This window comes from Culicoides brevitarsis, chromosome 2 (assembly GCF_036172545.1).
Source record: "Culicoides brevitarsis isolate CSIRO-B50_1 chromosome 2, AGI_CSIRO_Cbre_v1, whole genome shotgun sequence".
NCBI lineage: Eukaryota > Metazoa > Arthropoda > Insecta > Diptera > Ceratopogonidae > Culicoides > Culicoides brevitarsis.
The window spans coordinates 6,069,010-6,094,305 of record NC_087086.1 but is presented as its reverse complement, the minus strand read 5'-3'; the positions used below and the strand labels follow the sequence as shown (position 1 = coordinate 6,094,305).

General features: G+C 26.3%; 2 protein-coding genes across 3 annotated transcripts in view; one reads left to right on the top strand and one right to left on the bottom strand.

The window, feature by feature from the left end:
• The window catches only part of LOC134831020 (condensin complex subunit 2-like), a 40,607-nt gene that overhangs the window by 2,099 nt on the left and 13,212 nt on the right, over nucleotides 1–25,296 (top strand). Inside the window, exon 4 of one of the 2 annotated variants that reach the window (XR_010161987.1) lies at nucleotides 403–980. Coding sequence is in view for 1 of the 2 variants with exons in the window: in XM_063844653.1 (XP_063700723.1) it covers nucleotides 403–888 (486 nt within the window). In the remaining variant the exon portion in view is untranslated. Of the gene's footprint in view, nucleotides 1–402; nucleotides 1,292–25,296 lie in introns of those variants that run through there. The other variant, XM_063844653.1, reaches the window with a different exon arrangement.
• LOC134831021 (polypeptide N-acetylgalactosaminyltransferase 2-like) lies at nucleotides 1,226–21,683 on the bottom strand. Its single transcript, XM_063844654.1, has 8 exons — nucleotides 21,118–21,683; nucleotides 6,725–7,798; nucleotides 4,256–4,518; nucleotides 4,014–4,180; nucleotides 3,661–3,953; nucleotides 2,876–3,030; nucleotides 2,147–2,809; nucleotides 1,226–1,694 (listed from the first exon to the last, which is right to left on the bottom strand). The coding sequence occupies exons 2-8, from the start codon at nucleotides 6,836–6,838 to the stop codon at nucleotides 1,646–1,648; spliced, it is 1,704 nt and encodes a 567-aa protein (XP_063700724.1). The 5' UTR covers nucleotides 6,839–7,798; nucleotides 21,118–21,683; the 3' UTR covers nucleotides 1,226–1,645.

Below are 25,296 nucleotides of genomic sequence, written 5' to 3'. Positions count from 1 at the left end.
AAAATTTTTAAATATTTTATCTTTTTAATTATTTTAAGAAATCAAAATTTATTTTTTTAAGTAAAATATTACCAAAAAACTTAAGAATTCGTCAAAAAATTGTTTATTTTTGACATAAATTTATGACAAATGTCATTTTTTACAGTTCAAATTTTGACAGCTGTCAAAAAATTTGTTAAATTAATTTTTTTCTATATTTTTAATAATCAAAATTGTGTTTTGAACTAAAAAAAGTCATGAAAATTGTCTTTTTTTAATTTTTGACATTTTAATTTTGACACCTGTCAAAATATTTGATATAACTCAATTTTTTGAGCGATTAAAGGCTAAAAATGCAAAATTTTCAAATAAAATTAAAAAATTTTACTTTTACTTTTCTCATTTTTTTTTTTCGAATTTCAGGCTGGCACAGAACCCGAAATAGATTTCGCCGCAGGAGACAATCCAAACATCAGCGACGAGCAAAATATCATGTCACCTCCTCCTTTTGCATCGCCAATTAATGATATTTCTCCGCCAACTCCTGATTTTATCGGGACTCAATTCGCCGATGCTCCGGAACAAGTTGAAAAAATCGAAATTCATTATGCGAAACGAGCAAAACCCGTCGACATGAAGCAACTCAAATCAAAATGTTGGAATTTGATCTCTGAACTTCCGGGAAAAACGAGTGCTGAAACAGCAAACGGCGAAACTGTAAAAGAAATCGAGTTCAAAGACGTTTATGATAATTTGCCAAAAGTTTTGACGAAATCTATGGCAGAAAATATGAGCACAGGACTCGCTTTTTACTCATTATTGCATTTGGCGAATGAAAAGGGAATTGAAATAGTTCAGCATGAGGATTTGGATGGATGTACAATCGTCAAAAAAGATAATTCTCCTTAATTTGTTTAGTTTTATGTTAGAATGAACTTTCTTTTTTAATGGTTTCTTATGAATCTAAAACGAAATTCATTTAAAAAATTAAAATATTTGATGTTAAAAGTGAAAAATTCACAAAAAATTGAAGGAAATGTTAATACTTATGTCAAATTTTATTGAAAAATTCGATTTTTTTTTTAAATTAGAGATGAAAGTTTAATTTATTAAAAAATTTTCATAATTTTTCGTTTAAAAATATTGAATTTGTTCAAAAATTTGAAGAAAAAAATTAAAAATATTTCAAAACTTACCCATTTTTAGTAAAAAAAATTAAAAATCTAATAAATTTTAATTATTTCTGTTTTATTTATCAATATTAACCTATTTATAAGGACTAAACCTATCAATATCATATCAATTTTTGCTTATCTACTATTAACTAGTTATTACACAGTGATTTATTAATTTTAATTGTTTATTTTTTTCTTCAATAGAATAATATTCAATAAAATATTAAATATTTTTAAGGTAAATTCAGTTTTTCATAATATTTTTTCGACGATTTTCTCTTGTAAATGTAAAATTTTTTGACGTAATAATTCAAATTTTGTCAATTTCAATCATAATTTTGTCGAAATTTCATTTTTGTTAAATATTTATTGTCGGAAGAGATGTAAAAACTAATACTTTTTTGGTAACAATATTCTTTTTCTTTGATGGATGAGTGAAAACCATTAAGTAAGTTTTATTATTAATTTTTTTTTTCGAGTTTGTCACGAGTTTATTGCGTATTGAATTTCCAAATTTGGCTTTGCAATGCGGAGTTGCATCTGAAAAAATAAAAAAAAATTAAAGTATTAAAAATATTTTTTTTTAATTTCATAAAATTTAATTATTTAAATTAAATTTTATTAATTTTTTATAAAACAAATTATTAATATTAAAAAAAATAATTAATTTAATTAAAATTTATTTTTTTTAAAATTAAAGTATTTAATAAAGCAATAATTAATTTGAAAATATTTTGAGAAATTAAAATTTTTAAAAAAATAATATTTTTATTTAATTTTTTAAAATAAAAAAAAATTAATTTAATTATTTTTTAAAATTTTAAAAAATATATTTTGAAATTTTTAAATAAAAATATAAAATTTTAAAAAAATAAAATTAAAAATATTTATTTTTTAAAAATTAAAATTTTTAATTAAAAAAAATTATTTCAAATCAAAAAATAATTTTTAATTTTTTTAAATATTTTTTTTTTAGAAACTTTTGAACTCACCTCTCGGCAGTAACGCCACTCACTTGCGAGTATCTTGAATCCAAGCAAACATTCAGCTTCGTATGCTGAATGAGTCCGCCATCACGGAATCGCCACATCTGATTCTCGAGACTGTCATCACATATTTTCATAACAACCATTGATCCGCGCGTAAAATTGACTAGAGTTAGGCATAAATCTAAGTGTTTCAATTGACCTTTTTTGCTAAATGTCCATTCTTGATTTCCGCCCGTTTCGTGGCATTGATACAATCCCACGGTGCCATCAATGAGATGCCCGAGCGTATCTAAGCAGAACAATCCTTGACGCAACGAGCCCTTCAACTGCGACTCGGGAATCGTTAGTTCCGGATACACGTGCTCCAAATACCATTTGAACGGTTTGCACTGCAATCGTTGCTTCAGCTCGAGTCTGTCGTCGATTTTACCAAAGGGAATGTTTTTCGCGAGCGGTACGGAGGAGTAATAGTACTTTTTGTAGTCATCCATCCAAACTTCGGCTGCTCGACGAGTGTTACGAGCGAAAACATTGCCACTCCCGCCGGGGAAACTGTACGGATGACGTTTGCGGAAGACATGCCCGACACGACTGCAAGGAATTATTTCGAGAGATCCGCCGCACATCCACACACGGAACGATATTTCGAGGTTTTCGCCGCCCCAACTGAGAAAAAATGAAAAATTTGGTAAGAAAATTGAAAAATTTTGAAAAATTTAAGGTTTTACTTACACATCCATTTTCATGTCATATTTGCCCAATTTCTCGAAATAAGCTCTCTTGATGACAAAAAGCCCGCCGGCGATCATTGGCGTACGAATAGCACTTGTGGGATCTTTTTGTCGTTGTTGTCGTTCGTCAGGACTGAGATATTCCCATTTAAAAACCTGAAAATATTTTTTTTTAGAAATTTTAGTTCAAAAAGTTCAAGAATTTTTTCAAAAATTGAGTCAATTGTCAATTTTTAACATTTTTTGTTATTGAAACATTTTTTTGCCAAAAAATTTAATTTTTTGAAATTTTTGTTCACTAAATTTTTATTTTTTTAAAAGCAAATTGAAGCTTTTTGTGTAAATTTTTATATTTTTTACAATTGTTTGATAAAAATAAAATTTTTGGAAAAAATTTTGACAGCTGTCAAACTGACAATTGTCAGAAATTTCGCTAAATTCTAAATTTTTGAAGCGATTTGAAACTTTTTGGTTATTTTTTGTTAAATTTTTAAGCTTGTTCTGATCAAATATGGAGTTCTGAAAAAATATTTTGACAGCTGTCATTATGACATTTGTTAAAAATTTCATTAAAAAATAAATTTTTTATTAATTTTTATCATATTTTATCTCAATTTATGTCTTTTGAATTTAAATTTTTTTAAAAAATTCAGATTTTAATTAAAATTTTGACATTTTTAAAATTGACAGCTGTCAAAATTTTCATAAATTTTTCAATTTCTTTTATATTTTTAAACAAAATTTCAATTTTTGTCTCTTTTTCAAACAAAAATCGTAAAATCTTACCAAATTCCAATCGAAACCGCCCCTCAAATCAGACGACGCTCCAATATACTGAAAACTATCCATACTAATGACATCGATAACGGGACACACAACTCTCGTGTCATTTTCCGCAACACGTTCAAGTAACGGCTCCAACCACTTTTCATTGCACTCGCAATGCGAATCGAGGAATGTTAGGACCTCCGCTGTGGCAATATCTGCACCTCTCACACGCGATCTGACAAGACCTTCGCGCTTGTCGTTACGAATTACTCTTACTTTTTCTATTTTTGCTAACTCTAAGCCATCCTCAGCTAAAAATTTTTTTTTAAAAATTATTTTTTTTTACAGAAAATTGGATATTTGGGACTTACGATGATCACTATAGTCATCTACTAAAATAATTTCCTTAATTAAATGCTCGGGACTTCGATTTAGTACGCTTACAATTGTCCTGAGTAGAGTGCTGCGAGCCTCGTTATGGAACGTAATGATAACTGATGTACTAGGAAGATCATTTCGATAAGTTTTTTTGCGGCACCTGAAAAATTTTTCATTAAAAAATATTTTTTTCCTTCATTTTAGGTCGATTTTCGATGAAAAAATGGAAACTTACATCGAATGCCTTGTATCAGGAATCCCGCGATTGCTCGAAAGCTTGTCACTTTCCTCCTGATTGAATCGATTTCTCACATAGGGATCCTCGCCAGGTCGCAGGGAGCCCCGTTTGATGTAACTATTCTCGTCGAAATAGTAGTGAATGGGATGCTGAGACAGTGAAGATGTTTCATGGTAACTGCTGCTCCGTGCTGATGTCAAAAGATCATCGAGCGTAGGTCCTGTGATACCATTTCGCAGTCTTAATGCACGGTTTTCGTTCTGAAAAAATAAAAAAAAAATAAGTCACGGAACTAAATTACTTAATACAGGTCCCCCATTAAATTGTTAACTTTTTATGCACTCTGAGAAAAAATAAAATTTTATTTTTTTTTTCATGTAAAATAAATAAATAATGCAAAAAAAAACAAAAGAATGTCAAATACAACAAAAAAATAATCATGTCACATCATGCCGACAATTACATAAAATTGGTCTTTCTTTTGTCTTATTTCCTTGTTACGAACAAATATTATTAACGGAACATTCATTTTCGAGTACAGAAAAGAAGCACATTGTGTGCTAGCTAGACAGATTTCACTTTTATTTTATTTTACATTTTATTTCATGTTAAAATTTACATTGATTCTCGTGCCTTTTTGCACTCTTTATGTGCTTATTATGTACTTAGCAACAAAAAATGTACAACAATGTTTTTTGTATTATTTTATAAGCATCTTTTTTTTTTTTTTTTTTAGACAAATGAGATTGATTAAGTGAATAAGTGAAATATTTTGTCTTTGAAACGTCTTTGATTGATGCACGATTTAAAAGATTTTGATTGACTGAAGAGACTGATGAGATTTTTTTTGTTTTGACGTAATAATAAAGTTCAAATGAGAAAAAAAAAATTTTATGGAAAATTTTTTTTATAAATCTATCAAAAAAAAAAATAAAAAAAAAAAAAAAAAAAATTAAAAAAAAAAAAAAAATTTAAAAAAAATAAAAAAAAATAAGCAAATTATTTCATTCAAAAAAAAAAAAATAAAAAAATAAAAAAAAAAAAATATAAATTTATAAAATAAAAAAAAGTTTTAAGTATAAATTTAAATAAAATTTAAAAAAATTATTTGAAAAAATTTAAAAAAAAATTATTTTAAAATAAAAATTTAAAAAAAATATTTTATAAATTTTTATAAGAAATTTTTCTGTTCATGGTATTTTTCCTTAAATGGAAGTCTTTTATTTACAAAAAAAAAATTAAGACAATAGTGCCTAAAGATTATTTTTTTCTCGATTTGTTCATTTTTTTTATAAAATTTAATGCAAATAAGGAAAGATTTAGACAAAAATTTGTAATTGGGTTAATTCATTATTAAATTTGTAGATTTTTGTTTATTTTACAAAATACGTTTCAATAAAATTTTCTTATTTCTTTACTTTAAGATTATTATATAACAAAAAAAAAATAAATAAAAATAAAAAAAATATTTCCTTTTGAGCCAAAATTAATAAAATAATAATTTTAATAACAATTTATTTATTTAAACAGCTTAAATTTGTTTTTTTTTTCAATTCTTTATAAAAAGTTAAAGAAATATAACTTTTTATGCGAACATTAAATTTTATTAAAATTAATTTTTTTTTGTATTTTTTTATACTTTTCAAAATTTAATAAAATAAATGAAATAAAAAATTCATAAATTAAATTATTTAACTTTAATTCATCAATATTATTAAATTATTTAATATTTGTCAAAAATAAAAGTTTATATTAATTTTATTTATTTTTTTTTATTTTATTTAAACAGAAATTTATTTATTAATCATACTTTTATAGTTTTTTTTAATTATTTAAATTTTATAAATTACTAAATAAATTTAAAAATAAAAATATTTTCAAAAAAAGAAATAATTAAATTTTAAAAATAAAATTTTAAATATGAAAAAAATCTATAATAATTCGAACATAAATTTTAAAGAAATATAATTTTTTTAAAATTTTTTTCTTGTCTTATCACATCTCTTCAAGTACTTTAAAATTTTACACATGATCTTCCTAAACACTTACTTCACTTTTTTTTCTCGATTTTATCTACAGATAATTTAACTCACGGAAATCGTTTTTGATCTTTCTTTTTTTTCTCTTGTTTCTTCCAAATGAACGCAATTACGAAAGAAATGCACGTTTTTTTTTATTTTTAGTATTTTTATGATTCAACACTCTTCGATGCCTTTCATTCCGATATCATTCAAAATAGCATTCGTAATAAAATGTTTAATGATTTGTACCGAAAAACGAGCATTTATGACTGCGTTTATGGCACTTCTTTGTATTCAAATCGTGACAATTTTCGTAAATTGGCGGAAAGATCGTTATCTATGGTTTTAAAAGCTTTTGACAATTAATTTTTATTTTGTGCATTCAAGGTCTTTTTTTTTTGAGTGAAAGTTTAACGGGAATTAGAAATTTTTTTTGAATTCTTACCTTTTGGCCGCCTTGAATGAAATACAAAATGAGGAAGATCCAGATAACAGCTAAAAGGAGCACTAATTTTACGTTTCTACGCATATTACTTTTCACTACACGACTAATACGCATCCTTCTCCGTTTATGACTAATTTTAAAGCTTTTTTTTTGTGTCGATTGGGTTCAAATTGCCTTTCCCTTTAGGTTGTTTCGAGTTTTTTTTTGCCTTTCTCTCTATGAAGATTTTATTTCCTCGTCGCCAAAAGACGTCGCTTCGGCATGCAAAACACGTTTTATGACCGTTTTAGATCATTTAACGCACACATTAATATTTCATGGGGACTTGTTGCTTCTAATGTTGGCTTCGGCATGCTGCGGATTGCATTTGCTTGGCTTTTTTTGTGGAATGTGGAAGCGTGACCTATTGTTCTTTTCTTATTAATTTTTTTTTTTAATTAAACAATTTTTTATTTCCTTTTTTTAATCGCGTGAGTATTTTTTTGTGTGCGAATCACTTAGCGAGTCACGTGAATGTCGAACTATTTTTTTGAAATGTATTCAAATTTAAGACAAATAAAAAATTATGAAGCAAGCACACAATTTAATTATCTCTTTCAAATATTTTTTTTCTATAATTATTATTTTTATTTTATTTTTTTTTGTTGCTATTGCGAATGTACGGAAGAGGAATGTCTATTTTTTGTTGGTAACTATTTTTTTTATTTTTTAAAGTAGCTGCATGCAATAATTATGATGGATGCTGGCGATTGAAAAGTGTGAATGCCTTTTGTTCCAGTTTTTGTACGGCGCAGTGTGGTAATTATGCAACAAGCGGCTTGCTCTGCTCATGTGTGACGAAGACGAAGACGTTGGAGTACAAAAAAAAAACAAACGCTTAATAAAATTTTATGCGAACGCTGCTGCTGCTGCTACTGACAATGATGACAACGATAACTGCTGGAACACATTTTTGTGATGCTTTTGCTGTTGCAACTTGTAATTTTCTTTTTATGTGTGTGATGATATTGCTGAATGCTGTTGTCGATTTTTGTTGTGTTGTAATAACGATGTAAAGTTTCCATAAGGAAATCTCTGTTGGAAGATAAAAAATAATATGAGATTATCATTATTATTATTTGTTTAGATAAAAAAAAAAGTTTTAAAAATGGAGAAAAAAGAGAAATTTAGTGAATACGAAGTTTTATGGTCAAAAATTGAGTTTAAATGCAGAAAATATTTTTTTAAATTATTTTTATTTAATTTTTTATTTTGTAAAATTTTCTAAATTATTATTTTTTATTTTGAAAAAATAAAAAGAATAAAAAATATCAAAAATTAAAATACATTGACGTCATTCAAAAATACAAAAAAATAAATTTTCAAAATTTTTACGGTGAGAATTATTTTGGGAGCTAAAATATCAAAAAAAATATATTTATATTCAATATCTTAAAATTTGATAAAATTGAAGCAAAAACTATTGTTAGGCAAAAAACTAACAACTTTTGAGTGATAATTTAGATTTTAGGTTTAAAAGAAATGAAAGCTGAAAAATAATAAAAATGACCTAAAATGCAAAGTCGTTTTAAACTTAGAAATTTTTTTAAAAAATTTAAATTAAAAATAATAAAGAACTTAATAATTAATAAAAATAAATTTCATAATAAAATTAATAAAAAATTAAGTAAAATAATATAACGGAAAAAAATTTTGATTGGCAAAAATAATGCTTCTTAAAATTATTGAAATTTAACAATATTTCTAAATTTTATAGAAAAAATAAAAATATATAAAATAAAAAAGGAAGGAATAGTTAAAAAAATTTCTTAAAGAATTGGTCGATTTGATAATAAAAATTAATATTTAATTCCTTAAATAATTTTTTCCACGACTTAAATTTTGACAATTAAAAAAATTCAAAGTCAAATTAAAAAAAATAAAATAAAAAGCACAAGCAAAAAAAAAAATGTTAAACAAAAATAAAATTAAAATAAATTTTATAATAATTTTTTTTACATAAATAATTATTTTTTTAAATTTATTTTTTTTTTATAAAATAATTATTTTTATAATTAAAATTTTTTTAAATTTTTAAATTAAAGTAATTTTGTAGAAAATGAAAAAATAAAAAAATTTAAATAAATTAAAATATAGTTTCTCGAAATTTTAAATAATTTCAATAAATTTTACAAAATTAATTAACTTTCTAAAAAAAAATAAAAAGAAAAAATTTAAATTAAATAAATAATTTAAATTTACAAAATTTTTATTAATTTTTTAATTTGAAATTCAATTATTTATTTATTATTTTTTTTTGTTATTTAATTTTTTTTGTATTTTCACAAAAAATAAAATCACAAAAAATATCCTTCAAAGTAAAATTAAGCACGTGCAAAAAAAAACGTCAAACAAAAAATCAGAATCAATCAAAAAAAAAAGTTGAACAACCGCTTTTACACGAGTTAATTGTTTCATTGCCCCAAATCACTAAAATTGATCACCTGAAGCACACTCAAATTAATTTCCGACTCAAACTCCAGCTGAAGATGCTAACACGATTAACAACCAAACAAAAAACGAGCACGAACAAAAACTCTAATTAAGTAAAACACACAAAAAATTATGTCAATTATGGCCACATTCCTGCTCGTCGAACTCGTTGCATTGCATTGGAGAGACATTGAAAGTAAAATAAAACACGAAAAACCATCTGATGACGATAAATGGGTAACACAGCATAATGTAATGATGATACATTGAACAAAAACCCAGCACGATGATGAAGTAATTTTAATTTTTACGTACGCAAGAAGACAGCTGAGAGGCATTACCTTAAACGAATGATTTAAGCGAATGACACACAAAACGAATTGCAGGAGAAGAAGAAGTATTGCGAAATCCTTCTTTTTGTCTCGTTTTGCTGTCTCTCGTTTATGGAAAATGTCTCGCAGCAACACGGAACAGCATAACTGGTTCCAACAATTTTTTTGTGTCCTGTCTCGTCTTGCAAAGCTATGAAAGGTATTTTACGACGGCGATAGACACATTTTTAATTGATTGCAAAATATTTCAAAAATGTCTGTTCAACAGTCACTACCTAATGTCTTCATACATGATAAATGAACGAGAAAAAAAAGTTGCTTGATTGAGGAACAAAATAAAAGTGAATGTCGACGCAGCGGCGTTAGTTAATAAAAGGTTGGCATACGCACTTTCGCAGGTTTTGTCTCACGTTTTAATCACGATTATTACAAAATAGTTTTTTTTTGTTTGTGTGAAATCAGGCGTCTCCATTCTGGTTTAGTCAAAAAAAAAAAAAATAAGAAAGGCTGATACAATTATCAAAAATGTTTTCGATTTCATAGTTTTTCTAAATATTAAGAAGAAATATAGAGAAGATTTTTTTTATTATTTCAAATGTTGGTAAAAAAATAAGTTTTTATTTCAATTAAAATTTATTTAATAAAATTTTATTTTAAAAAAATTAAATTAATTAATTTAAAATTATTTTTTTTATTTAATTAAATTTTATTTTAATTTATTTTAATTAAAATTAAAAAAAAAAATTGAAAATAATTTATTTCTTAACTTTTTTATAAAATTCAACATTTTCACATATTTAAAATTTATTTTAGCAAATTTCAAAATAAATTTAAAATTATAATCAAATTTAATTAAAATTTTATTTTTTTATTTGCTAAAATTAATCTTAGATATTCAAAAATATTTTTTATTTTAAATTTTTTAATTAAAATTTAAAGTATTTTTAATTCTTTTAATTTTCAAAATAAATATTATTTTTTTTTTTATTAATTAAATTTATTTTTATTTTTAGTAAAAATATTCAATTAAAAAATTATGAATAAAGTTGATTTTTTCTTATTTAAAAATTTATTTTAATTAAAAAAAAATTAAATATTTTTACTAAAAATTTGAAAAATAAAAAAATTGAATCAAAAATTAAAAATTTTTTTTTGAAAAATTCATTTTAAAATTTTGAGTTAATATTAAACAAATAAAAAAAATTTAAAAAAAATTGATTTTTTTTTTAAAATCGAAAAAAAATTAAGAAGAAATAAATTGATATTTGTATTGGCCTAAAGTTAGATAAAAATCTTTCAATCTCTCAAGAGACCCGTAAATTACTAACAGATTTACGTCATTTAACACAATATTAAATGAAAATGACGCGCGTGCCAATTCTGGTTCAATCTCTTTTTTTTACTCTTTTACAAACGCAAAAAATTCTGAATGTTTTATTTTGCAGCAACCGTTAGCTTTTTATTGTGAGCTTTTTATTAACGACTGAGAGAAAGAGAGATCGATTGTGCCAAAAATAAAACGTGATAAAAGAACGTTCGAGTGTAATAAAAAGAAGTTTATCAGTGCATAACATTAAAACACTCAATTTATTGCCGATTTAATGCCATCCCTCGGGCCATTTGAAAAATAAAACCATTGAGCATTGATTCGACCATCGAATTCATTCAGCTTTTTGTTCTTGATAGAAAATAAAATAAAAAACTGTTACTCTCTTTGTTCAGCAGATTCAATGAGGAGGCATGTGCCACACTCTATTTGTGTGAATAATCATTGAATGTGTGCTAATTATCACTAAACTGTTATTTGTTTACTAAAAGAAGTAATTTATACTTTTGAGCATCGGTGCATTGTTTAATTGTAGCTTTTAATGCTGCACCGGTTGTTTTTTTTCCTCTATCGATTCAAAGAACTGAATAGCAAAATGCAGTTGGCTTGTGCCGGATGCAGGTTTGGCATAAAAGCAAAACATAACATTTACCGTTTTGTGTAAAATTGCTCTGAAATTACGTCTTCAGAGAGTAAATTAGAGCTCGAAAGTGTTTTTGTGGAGAGTCGTGACATTTTCTTCGGGGAAAAGTTGCAAAATTTACAAACAAGGTAAATTAAAAAACACTCAAAGCTTAGCCAAGCAAATAATTAACAAAACTGCTGGCGTATGGCTTGACATGATGTTAGCTTAATTATGTAATTACGAAGTTTGACTGTTTTTAACAACGGTCTTCTTTACAACCTTCTTGGAAGGTAAAAATTTTCTGTGGACATAAAAAAGACTCAAAAGATTAAAATTCATTTGAGGGAATGAAAAAAATTTCAAAGAGAAAAATTCAACGAATGTCAGTTCTTCGTCAAAAATCTTTCTTGTCCTCATAGCAGCTTCGAAACAAAGCAATTTCAGGACTTTGTCAAATTATTTGACCCATCACAAAAAAATTCGTCAATAAAAATTACCAAAAAAAAAAAAATTCAAAGACATATAGATAGGGCGACTATACACGAAAACGATCACTTTCTTCGCACATCACCCGATATCAGTATTTCATCGAAAAAAAATGGCATGAGATTTTTTGATGGTTTTGTGTTATTTAGGCCTAATAAAAACCTAAATTCAAATTTCTACAACGAACTAAACGGATTTTAGACATTTTTTAGTGCATTTGGGTATATAAAAGTACCTCTTTGACATAAACTGAAAATGCATTCGAAAACATCTTAAAATTCTAAAATAGCACTTTTTAGGCCTAAATAACACAAAACCATCAAAAATCTCATGCCATTTTTTTTCGATGAAATGCTGATATCGGGTGATGTGTTCGATGCATTTTAATTTGACCAATTTCTTAAATTTTTCAATAGGTAAGTTTATCCAATTATATGTTGGGTGCATTCAAGAACGCTCATGGCTTCCATTACGATTTTTTTCTGTAATTTTTTCCATCAAATACGTTCAAGTTAAAATTTAATGAATTTTATGATACTTCGAAAAACATCATAAAATTCTAAAATATGCCTCAAAAAACATATTTACGATGGAAAAAATTACAGAAAAAAATCATGATGGAAGCGATGAGCATTATTGAATGCATTCGTTGTCATTTTCAGCAGAGATTCGTCTTTGAAAGAACAAAAAACTTCAAATGAGGCTCTTATTAAAATTCTAAGAGCCTTATTTGAAGATTTTTGTTCTCTCAAAGACGAATTTCTTTAAGATAGGGCTCATAGTAGCTCGCACTGCTGTCTTTCAAGGATTGTACTTCATACTGTGGAATCGTAATCTTTTACTTTTTAATCCAAACCAAGCAATTTTAGAGTTTACTTCCAAAAAGTCATTTGAAGTCTCAACAACTCTCAGAATTTTGAATTTAGGTTTTTTGGATTACTTTAGGCCTAACTAACACAAAACCATCAAAAAATCTCATGCCATATTTTTTCGATGAAATGATGAAATCGAGTGATGTTAACTTCAGTTTTTTGTCAAAATTCGCTCTTGAATCCTCTTTTGGTTTCTTTTCATCTTCCATTAAATTTTCACAGCTCGGAAACTCTTTTCTAAGTAGTACTCCAAATGTAGGAAATTGCTTCAATTACTTCTTTTTCTCGTAGTTCGTTGAAAACCACACAAAGTTCTCACAAGAAATCCAAAAGAATTACAATAAGTTTCAAGACGTTGTTAAAAAAACTATTTTTTTTACCTGCACTTTTTTTTCAACACATAAAGCATAAGCAATCAAACTTCTTCCAACATCCAACACAGTCGAGAACAATTTCCACAATAAACTCGAAGGAACGAATATAAATTACATTTTTCATTTTAATATAAAAGTTTCCTTCATCGTTGTCGACGGCTCGTAGCGTAGCGATAAATTTACATGAACAAATGCAATTATGATGCAACAATGGAACACATAAAGCGCGCTCCTCACGACAATATGTCGCTGATAGTTTTTTTTTTGCTTTTAATAAGACGACTGTTTACTAAATAAACGAGAACGTAATAATTTTAGAGTTCGAACGAATCCTATTACAGCCAATTTATGTTTTGATTGCTGCAATAGCATGCAACTAAGAGGCTATACAGCTGCCATACTTTCTATTTTTTGCTGTGTAAATTTGTTGAATGTTGTAATGTTTTCCCTTCTATTTTTCACTCATTCCGTTTGCCATGCAGAAAATTTTTGCATATGACGCGAAGTTTTTCTTTCAATAATAAATAAGAAGAGACGAACAGTAGTGTGGAATGCAGTTTTACAGAGTCTCTGGTTTCAGCAATGGGACGTCTCTGATTTTTTGCTGCGATAGTATCAAACATCTGCAATCATTTGCATTGTATACTCGATTCAAATCGAGTCCAATGTAGAGAAAAAATTCCATTTGTATTTTTTTTTTCTTTTCTCTCTCTCTTTCTGTCTCTCACATAGACATAACTTGTCTTTATTGCTTTTGTGATGCTGTCTTGCATTTTTTTTCTTCTTTTCTTTATGTTGGAAATCCATGCCAAACGCATTTGTTGAAAACGGTTGAAAAACGAGCCAAAAGTGCTGATGAACTGTTAAGTGACATAGCCTCGACCATTTGACTCTCTCTCTCCATCGCTCGTTAACTCTGACCATAATTGATTCGAGGTTTGCCATTCACTGAATATTTATTCAACGAAAAAATAATGAAGATGCAATCAACGTCACTACTTATTTATTTGTTTATTACAACTACTTGTTTTTTTTATTTTATCGTGTAAATATTATGAAAGACACAATTTTTTTTTGCTCATATTATGAAATTAACATTTCAAGGCTTGATTCCGTGTTGCTACAAAAATAGCGGCGCCTTTTACAGAAAAAAAATTTCACATTGTTATTGCAAGATGATGAGTAATTGATGACTTTTGGCAAGAATAAGTTGGTGTTACGTTCGTAAAAGGTGCGCTCTGGTCAAGGAATTTCGAAATTATACAAAAAAAATTGAGGTTTAGTTGACATTCGCTTGATGAGAGGTAGATTTGTGGGAATGTTCAACCGGATACGCTCCATGCGATTAATTATTCACTTCCACAGAGTGAAATGCGTTGACTCATGACTCCTGATTGAATTAAAATCAACAAAAAAATAATCAATAAAAAAAATCGCAAGCAATGCAAGGCCGTGAATTCCCCTGATAGGAGTCGATACACACCGTTAATTTATTCATTATCGAAACTTGCCCACAAAAACGCAAACCAAAAAAAAATTGTTGTATTAAATCATTATCAGGTCGTTATCTTCAGTGGCTCATTACGCTATAACAATATCACTTCAATTGTAGATGTGTGTGGCAAATAAATGTAGAAATGTAAAAAAAAAATATTTTTAATGAAATAGTTTGCGCTTGTCTGAATTTTTATATCAAATGTAAAAAAATCTGTGGCTTTTAAATTTTTTTTTGAACAGATTTGAGCGCTTTTTTTTAAATAAATTTATTAAATAAAATATTATTTCTTTTTTATATTTAATTTAATTTAGATTTTTTATTAAATTATAATATTAAATTTAACAAAAAAAATTAATAAATAAAAATTAAATTAAATAAACCTATTTAAAAAAAAATTAAATGAAAATTTAAAAAAATAAATGAAAAGTAAAAAAGCCAAATCTACAAATATTTACAAACTACAGATTTTTTTAAAAATTAGACAAGCAGAAAATTTTTCATAAAATGTTTAGCTTTTGACTTTGTTTGATTTTTCAATTTTTTTTCAAATTTTTAATTTTAGAGCTATTAACTATGTTAATTTTTGTTAAATTTTTAATTTTTTTGACCTTTAAAATTTTTTTTTGAGCTTTTTATTTTTTTTATTTTATTTTTTAAAATTTTATTTAAATTTTTTTATTAAAATTTTTTATTCTAAAATTTCTTTAAAAATTTTAAAGTTTCTTAACATTTTTAATTCAATTTCTTTAAAGTTTTACACTAAAATTTTTATGTTATTTTTTTCATCATATGTAATTACAACAAATTAATTTTTAAATTCAAATCGAGTTCCATTAGCCAATTTAGAGCTTGTTCTGTGGCTTGATGCAAAGCATGTCAAGTTAAACAAACAGACAGACTAAATTCACTTTCAATCACATTTTTTCTGTTTCACTTAACTTTATATTAAAAACCTTATCACTGAAGCGTATGATTCAATTTGAGCACCTTTTGTTGTAAATAAATGAAATTATTTTGATAAACGATTTATTTTTCATTGTAAAAACATAATGACAAAATTATCATATTTGTTTTTATTTCTACTGCAACGATTTTTTTTGTTGTTTCCATGATCTTGAACAATTGCACGGTTTGATGAACTTTACCGGATTTATTTTCACTTTGGTTCGATAAGAACTCAATTATCTCCAATTAAACACATGTTTGTCTCAAATTTCTATTTTAAAACTGGAAGAATGTCGTCATCGATAAAAAATCGCTATTTAACTTTAAATTCTTCGCACAAAAAAATAAACAAATTCTTCTGATAACGATTTTTATTATGTTTACTTTTTCCTCATTTGTAATTCTTTGAACGGCTCAAGTAAAGAGCAGAACAAACAAATAATTGAAAGTTTATTTGAATATTTTGTTTGAAAGTATTCAAGTGACAACAACTCGTTTCATGTTAATAACAATTGTTAAAACGCACCAAAAAAAAAACTTGTACCAATAAATTTTTGCAATACGATTTCAACGAGTTTTTAGAGAAAATTTCTCTTGTGTTTTTTGCAGCTACTTGCTGCGATAACTATAAATTAATGGATTAAAAAACAGTAATATTTTGCAGATAAGCTCATTTTGCACCAAAGATTTTGCGTTTTGACCAGAGAGGTGCAATAAATCATGTACATGCCCATATATCACACACATGCAAAAGTTCACGAGCTTTGTTGTTTTAGCAAATATTTTAATGCCCCGAAAGATAACACATGAGAGTCCAAAAATATACTTTTATTGTTCCTATGTGTTTGTTTTGTTCTCGGTGAATAATAATAATAAAATGGAATAATCTGTAGACATAACAACGACTAAGCTACGCATGAATAGACAATTGAATTGACGTACCTTTATATCTTCCGCGCCTCGTATGAGCATATTCATTGTTTATGTGTGAAAATTTGCTCTAATTTTCGTTTTGAACAATAGAGAACAGACCTAGGGCACTGTTTTTTCAATTTTGATTTTTTTTTTTTGTTATTCAGACTTCGTCATAAATTGGAAGGTAAATGAACTCAAATGCATTTTTATGAGTTGGGTGTAGACACCTGTTATTATTTCTAATCAACGAATTGATAAGCTTACTTTAACGATTTTAAAAAAAGTTAAATTTTACCTTTTAAGGGCGCTCCAAATGAAAATCTTAAATAAAGTCCATAAAAAAAAAATTTTGAAATACTATATTCATACAAAATGACAAAAATTTAAAAAAAAAGTTTAGAAATTAAAAATTTTTTTTTTTATAGTTTTTGAAATTTGCTTATTTAAAATAGGTTTCATATTATATTAAATTAAAGAAAAAAATTTCATACAAAATAACTGTCAAAAAATTTTGAAAATTTTTATTAATAATTTTAATTTAAATAAAAATATTTTTAAGAAGAAAATTTATTTAATTTTATAATTTCAAAACAAAAATTAAAAAATTGAAAATTTTTGAAAAAAAAAATTTAAAAATATATTGAATAATTATGAAAATACACCAAAAACGGCCATTTTCGATTAAATTTTTTACTTTTTTTTTGCCCCATTGAATTTTCGACTTATTAAATGAAGCATCGGACTTTATTTTTGATTTTCATTTGGAGCGGCTTAAATTATTTTTTTAAATGGTAAAATTTGTTTTTTTCAACTTAAAAACCACATTACCCGATTTTCATCGAAAAATAAATTTCATGAGATTTTTTGATGATTTTGTGTTAGTTAAGCCTAAAGTAGTCTGAAAAACCTAAATTCAAAATTTTAGAACGAACTTCAGCATTTTTAGTGCATTTGGGTATTTTCAAGTACCTCTTTGACATACCCAATCTCACTAAAAATGCATAGAAAAATTGAAGTTGGTTCAAGAATTTCAAATTTAGGTTTTTTGAACTACTTTAGGCTTAACTAACACAAAACCATCAAAAAATCTCATGGCATTTATTTTTCGATGAAATACTGAAATCGGGTGATGTGAAACTTTTTAATTTCTTCTCAAGGAATTTAATTAACGTTTCAAAGGCTTAAATCGACTTTTTTTTAATTTAAGCCTTTCAACGGTTAATCTAAATTCCTTAAGAAATTTTTTTTTAATTAAAATTAAAATTAACCTATTTTCAGGCCACGGAGAAACTTAATTTAGCTGATCAAAAGTCTCCATTTATCACCCAAGCTTATAGACTTCACAGAACTTTATCACGTTTCACACAAATAAAGAGCGACAAAATAATAAAATCACAACTTAGAACGATGATTACTCGGTTGAACGTAAAAAAAACTGATCAATTGCCAGCAAAGTTTGTGATATAAAAAGAGTGTACATAAAAATGTGGGGTAATAAAAAACAATTGAAACTTTTGTAAGTCAGCCGCCACAAAGTTTTTACCTTTTTTTTTTTTAATGTTTATGCACGTCGTTCATTCGTTTATATAGCGGTTTACGTCTCGGATTTAGACAAGTTGAAATATGCTCATTTCACACCGTAAAAACAATAATGAAAATATATTATTGGAATATGCATAGCGCAGCACACCAAAAGCAATTTAAAAATAAACTGATACATGGTTTATTTTTATACTTATAAGTGTATGTTTGGCGGATAAACAAAAGTGTGCTCTTGTTTCACGTAAAATTTTATATTATTATTTTATTTACATTTCATGCGAGTCTTCTTTCTCACTCTACGAGTCTCACGAGGAAGGAATTGCATACAATACAGCGTGATTATTCGCTCTACATCCGTAAATTATGAGTGTTTTATCTCTATTTGGTTGCTTGCTTACAATGTAGAAGATGAAGCAAAAGAAAACACACATTTTTAATAATAAGTTTTTCACTCATGCAGCACCTAATTTGATGCAAGATTCGTGTGAGGAATATCTTCAATAAATTGCATTAGAAGAAGAGAGATTTCTGCATGAAAAGCTCTTTAATGACACTTCACGGAATAATTAAAAGTGAGCAAGTTCAAGTGCGGGATTGTGCAATGATGATAATTCTAAAGAAGTTAAGAGTCGTTCACGGAGGTAAGTTTTGTCTGTCTGTTATACCTAATTAATTTTTTTTTTCATTACAGTGATGATGAAATTTTTCAAGGAAGGTACTTCTCATTATGTAAAGTGATTAAAAAATCTACTTTATGAAATTTCCAACCCTTAAAGATTAAGTTACGATGGGGCAAACGGAAAAATTCATCAAGCAGTGCACATTGCTGTATCATCTATGACTATAAAATCTCATTTAACAAAAAAACCTTGATAGCATTTCAAATTGTAGCAAACAGATTTTAGAATATGATGACGAATTACAAAAAAAAAACAAATGAGCAAAGAAGACTATAAAAACATTCTTATTGGAAAATAAACGACCAACGACTATGTGCCAAAAAAAAATAAAAAATAAATTTAAGCACTTTTAATAAGTTATTAACTCCATTCTAAATTCAAAAACAAAGCTAAACATTTTGTCTAACGAATTTATTAAAATGAGCCTACAAAGAACACCTATTAAAATGCAGCTGAGAAATTGCAACAAAATGGAGGAAAAAATATTCTGGAAGATGACATAATTGAAATTAATGATGGAAATTCAAACAAAGGAGACAAAATTCAAACAATACTTTCATGGAAGAATTGCTTAGAATTTCCGGAATTTTCGAGGAAAAAGAAAATTGCAAAATTTACAATTTTCAATTCAGGCCGCTCCAAATTTTTTTCTATGTTTTTGTCCCCTGCCCCATTTCAAAAGCCGAAAATCCAATGGAACAAAAAAACAAAAAAGTTAAAAATTTCATCAAAATTTACCATTTTTTGGTCTTTTTCCATATATTTTCAAAGAATTTTCTAAAAAATTTTCAAATATTTTCAAATTTAAATAATTTTTCTATTGAAAAACGAAATTTAACATGAATTTTTTTCTCAAAAATTATATTTTAAAATTTTTTGACAGTTATTTTTATGAAATTTTTTTGTTTAAATTTTGAACTTGAAATACTCTGAGATCAATTTTAAATAATCAAATCTCAATGTAAATACCACAAAAACCACAAAAACTACTAAAATATTCATTAAAGGCCCAAATTGGTTAACATTTTGTCATTTTGAATGAAAAAGTATTTCAAAACTTTTTTTTGCCCCCCCCCCCCCATTTAAAAAAAAAGTGTTTTGGGACAAAAACATCGGAAAAATTTGGAACGGCCTTACAAAATAAAAAAAAAAAACTCTTGATGACGTTTAACTCAAAGTTGAATAAAAAGAATGCGGCAATGTCTTCACGAAATGAAAAAAAAAATAAATAAATAAAGATTTGCCTTAAAATTTAACTATATTTGCCGATTTCACTGTTAGAGCATTACATAAACTAAGAAAATTCATGAATTACATAAAGAGTCAAGGATGGGTATAAGCAATTACAATGAAATGACAACTTAACTGATAAAAATTGAAGACTCGATGACTTTAGAAACAAATGAAATATCGAACAAGACTCTTAACATAAGGGTTCATTTTTTTAAAAAATCGATGTTTAGTATCATATTGCAAAAATAACTAAACCCTTACATCATATCTTCTTGTTATAAAAAAACTACATACCTACTAATTTTTTAAACAAATATCGAAACCTATTGAAAGGGGGCGTAAAACTGCATCTTTTGCATTATGCATTATTATAATTTTTGCATCGCTCATTTTAACGAGAAACAACATTTCAACATTCAAAATGCGCTCTAATTCAATTCATTTTTACAATACAAAAGATTTTCATGATTAGCTTCTTTTCAAATAAATTTCTCATAAATAATAATCTCTCAATGAATAATCACACACTACAATCTTGTACTAAATATTTTTCTGCGTTTACACCAAATTTACACGAATTAAATAAATGCAAGAAAAAGTCGATAAAAAGAAAACTAAGTAACAACAAAAAAATTAACATATCACAAGCAACTTATTAATTGCATATAGCATTGCAGCACGTCTCTATTACAAACTTTTCTTCATTATTTTATTGCGAATAATAATATTAATAAAAAAAATCATATAATTAAGCTCGTAATTCAAACAAACATACATTGCATTAAGATAAAACCTGAATAATCACGATGCATATCATCTATCTCAAACCAATCTCAACTAACTATGTTAATGTTTGTTAATGCATCTTGAGCAATAACAAGAGCAGCAAATATGGCAACAACAAAGTATCGCCATATGACCATAAAATTTTTCATGAAACAATTTGAGATATTTGTAAATATTAAATGCGACATTGACCATGACACTGCGGCGCGCGGCGGAAAGAAAATTGTTGATTTATTAAACGTGATAATTTCGCATTTAATATTTTTTTTATTTCTTTTAAAAGTAATAAATAATAGAAATTCGTACCTTGACACTGTAATTGGATTATTTTTTTTTCTTTAACGTATCGAATTACATTGCACTTGATTATTACAGACAATTTTGTTTTTTGTTCGTTTCAATTTAATTTACAACTTTATTTATTTATTTTTTGAATGTTTTCATTCATGTCACAAAATTTGCCAAAAATAGAAAAAAAAATCAAACGCGCCGATTGCACTTGTATTTTATTTTTAACTCTACATGATATATTTTTGAAAAGAACACTTGACAAACATTTGAATGCACTTTATAATGTGTGTATGTCGACGTCTCGCTACGTGTGTAATATTATTTGGGGATATCCTTTGTGTATTACGTACTCTACAGTTGTGTGGTAAAAAGAGGTAAAAATCAATTATTTCTCGGCTAGATAAATAATTTGGCGGATTAAATTTGGGTATCTTTTGCGTGTCGCTGCGACTTTTGATTCAAGTGTGCTCGAAATGCGGAAATTTATCACTTTTTGTCACTATTTTGCCTTTGCAAGAGTCTATTTAATTCTGAAATATATTTTTAATGTCAGCAGCGATTCAATTGTGTGTGCAAAAAGAACGGAGTACAAAAACGGACTGACAAATGCGCCGAATCGGAATTCGTACGGAATCGTGTTTTGTTTTGATTTGACTTGGATTCGTCGTTGCAAGTTGTAAGCCTTCATCCAAGTTTTGTTTTTATATGAGACTCGGATGATTTTCATTCAAGCTTTTAATTAAATCTTTTTATCCAACTTTGATCAAAAATCTTGAATTAAAATGTTGTATGAAATTTTATTTTCATCTTAAAAAGCAATTTTGAGGTACTTTGGAAGCGATTCAATTGGATTTTAATATTATTTTGAATTCTTGAAAATTTTCAAGTCCGTTAAAATTTCTTAACTTTTCAAATAACGGTAAAAAAATAAAATAAAATAAAATAAAATAAAATAAAATAAAAATAAAAATAAAAATAAAAATAAAAATAAAAATAAAAATAAAAATAAAAATAAAAATAAAAATAAAAATAAAAATAAAAATAAAAATAAAAATAAAAATAAAAATAAAAATAAAAATAAAAATAAAAATAAAAATAAAAATAAAAATAAAAATAAAAATAAAAATAAAAATAAAAATAAAAATAAAAATAAAAATAAAAATAAAAATAAAAATAAAAATAAAAATAAAAATAAAAATAAAAATAAAAATAAAAATAAAAATAAAAATAAAAATAAAAAAAAAAAAAAAAAGAAAAAAAAAGAAAAAGAAAAAGAAAAAGAAAAAGAAAAAGAAAAAGAAAAAGAAAAATAAAAATAAAAATAAGTACCTTGAATTAGCAAAGCAAATTCGAATTGTAGTATATGTTTGTTACATAACCCGTTTGTGTACCGAGTCATTGTTTAGTTTAAGAGAAATTATTGCCAATTCTTCATATGCTGGACAAACATATAAACACAATGTACTAAAAATTACAAAAAAGACTTTTTCTAAATTTTGCGTTTCCGATGTACAGGAGCCATTTAAAGATGTTAGCGAAAAAAATTGATTAAAAAAAATTTAAGTCAAAATCCTTTTATTATGAGGGCTCACATACCAATTTTTCAAAATTAAGCTAGATCACGGTTCTCCGTCTCAAAAAGAAGGTTTTGATGTTAGAAACAACTTTTGTTTTGGACTTTTTCTAAATTTTGCGTTTTCGATGTACAGGAGCCATTTAAAGATGTTAGCGAAAAAAATTTTCAGCCAAAATCCTCTTATTATGAGGGAAATTAATTTTCACTTCCAGCTATAAAATTTATCAAATATAGGTTGAAAATTAATTTTGGATGGTTTATAACGATATTTTATATTAATTAGAAAAAGCGTTATAGGCCTCATAACGCTTTTTAGTTTTTATTCGAAAATGCGTTATGAAGCAAATTTTATCAAAAAATATGTTAGAAAGGACTTAATATTCACTTCCAGCTATCAAATTTATAAACTTTAGGTTGAAAAATTATTTTGGATGGTTTATAACGATACATATTTCATATTCATTATAAAAAGCGTTATAGGCCTCATAAATTTGATAATAAACCTACCTACCGATTACCGTTCTCCGGCTCAAAATGTAGGTTTTGATGTTAGAAACAACTTTTGTTTTGGACGTTTTCTAAATTTTGCGTTTCCGATGTACAGGCGAAAAAAGAAATTTTTGAAATTTTGAAAAAAAAATTTTTTGAAAAAAAAAATTTTTTTTTTTTAAATTTTTGAAAAAAAAAAATTTGAAAAAAAAAAAATTTTGAAAAAAAAAATTTTTTGAAGGGCCCCAGATTTTTTTGTTCAAGTCGGGAGATTCTTTGCCTCAATTCGAATTCTTTGGAATGTTTACTGTCGTTTAGCACCTTACCGCCTTTGATTCTGACAATTTTTCGATGTTTTTAGGCCGGCGTTTCACAAAATGGGCCCTTTTTGTGCGGTAAAAACAAAGTAGTATATGGAACATATACTACAAAAATAAAAATAAAAATAAAAATAAAAATAAAAATAAAAATAAAAATAAAAATAAATTAAATTAAATTAAATTAAATAAATGAAATACAAATTTTTGAAGATTTTTTTTGTAAATTATTAAAAATCTTGAATAAATTTATTTTTGAAAACTTTTTTTTAAAAAAATTAATTTTGTGAAAATTTAAAAATCAATTAATATTAATTGTTGCTTCGACACAAAGAACATTCCTCTTCCTCTTCGACAAATCAAACACCATCATTTTTCCCTTTGTCCTAAAATGCGCAAATGGAAACCGGGACAATTGTTGCAAATCAACCGGAAGATCAAACTTATAAGTCCCATTCTTAATTGGACATTTAATTCTCGGCTTGAATCTTTTTCCAACAGCTTCTGCCATCATAGATTTCCGCACCAAAAACTGACAAATCCCATTTTGCTCAACTTGTCGACTTTTAGAGCTGCAAGTTTCATCAGAAGGACATTGTTTAAACACAAAATTAACAGCGCCGTCCTTTTGAAAAAGCGTTTCTGTGAATTGAATTTCTCCAAGTGCTCGAATTTTGTTCTTCGTGACACTGATGTTCAATTTTTGGAATTTTATTGGGAAGTTTAGTGTCGATGGGCACATTGCATAGTGTTCGAGTTGAAATTGAAGACCCTGAAAAAATATTTTTTTTTTAATTAAATTTTTTTTATAAAGATGGAAAGTTACCAAAGAGGATTTTAATAGAAAAATTTGTAAGAAAAAAATTTTTATCGACATTTTCGGTCAAAATTGGAACAAAAACTAACACGAAATAACAAAAAAATCACTCAATAAATGACGATTTGTTAAATGTTCCGTATTTTTTTTTATTTGTGACAATTAACGACATCAAAAAAATAATGAACAGGAAATGATCTACTCTTTCATGCTGACAATCGTTTCGAAACAGATCAAGGGACGTTTGCGTTCGTGCGGCAATTTATCCGAAACCACAACTTTTGCATAAGTTCGGAACTTTGCAAGCGGAAATTTCGCCAAAGGTTTCATATTGATGGTCAAGTTGAAGGAATAACTTCCAGGCTGCACGGGACATTTAATGGGCGGCGTGAAATAATCTCCCAATTTGTTCCCGAAAATGGATTTCGCAGAGAGAAAAGTGCAAATATCTTTCAGCTGAATCGAAGTTGGTCCCGAACAAGTGTTATTTGTGGGACATTGCTTGAAATCCGCATTCGCAATGACATCGAGTTTGCCAAGTTCATCAGCTATAACTATAGATCCGGATCCTTGTAGCTTATTGCTCTTGCTGATACTGACTTTTGGATCGATAAGTGTCAACGGAGACTTATGCGAGATTGGGCAAATGTGCAAACCTTCGATCACGAATTGACGAGCCTGAAAAAAAAAAAATGAAATTTTAAGAAGATTTTTATCAAAAAATTCATTCAAAATTCATTTAAATACCTCGAGGAGAAGGTAAGAATTGAACATTAAAGTGAGAAAAAGTAATATTTTTAACATTTTTTTTTTTTGCACAAAATTATAAACTCAACTAACTATATTGAGTGTTACTTTTTGACTATTTGAGGAAATTTGGATTAAAAACTCATCAGCTGGTTTATTACATTTTTGATCAAATTTAGATAAATGTAACAAACAAATGAGAATATACGATAAGTGTGTTTAATGTTATCTAATTGGGAATCTCATTT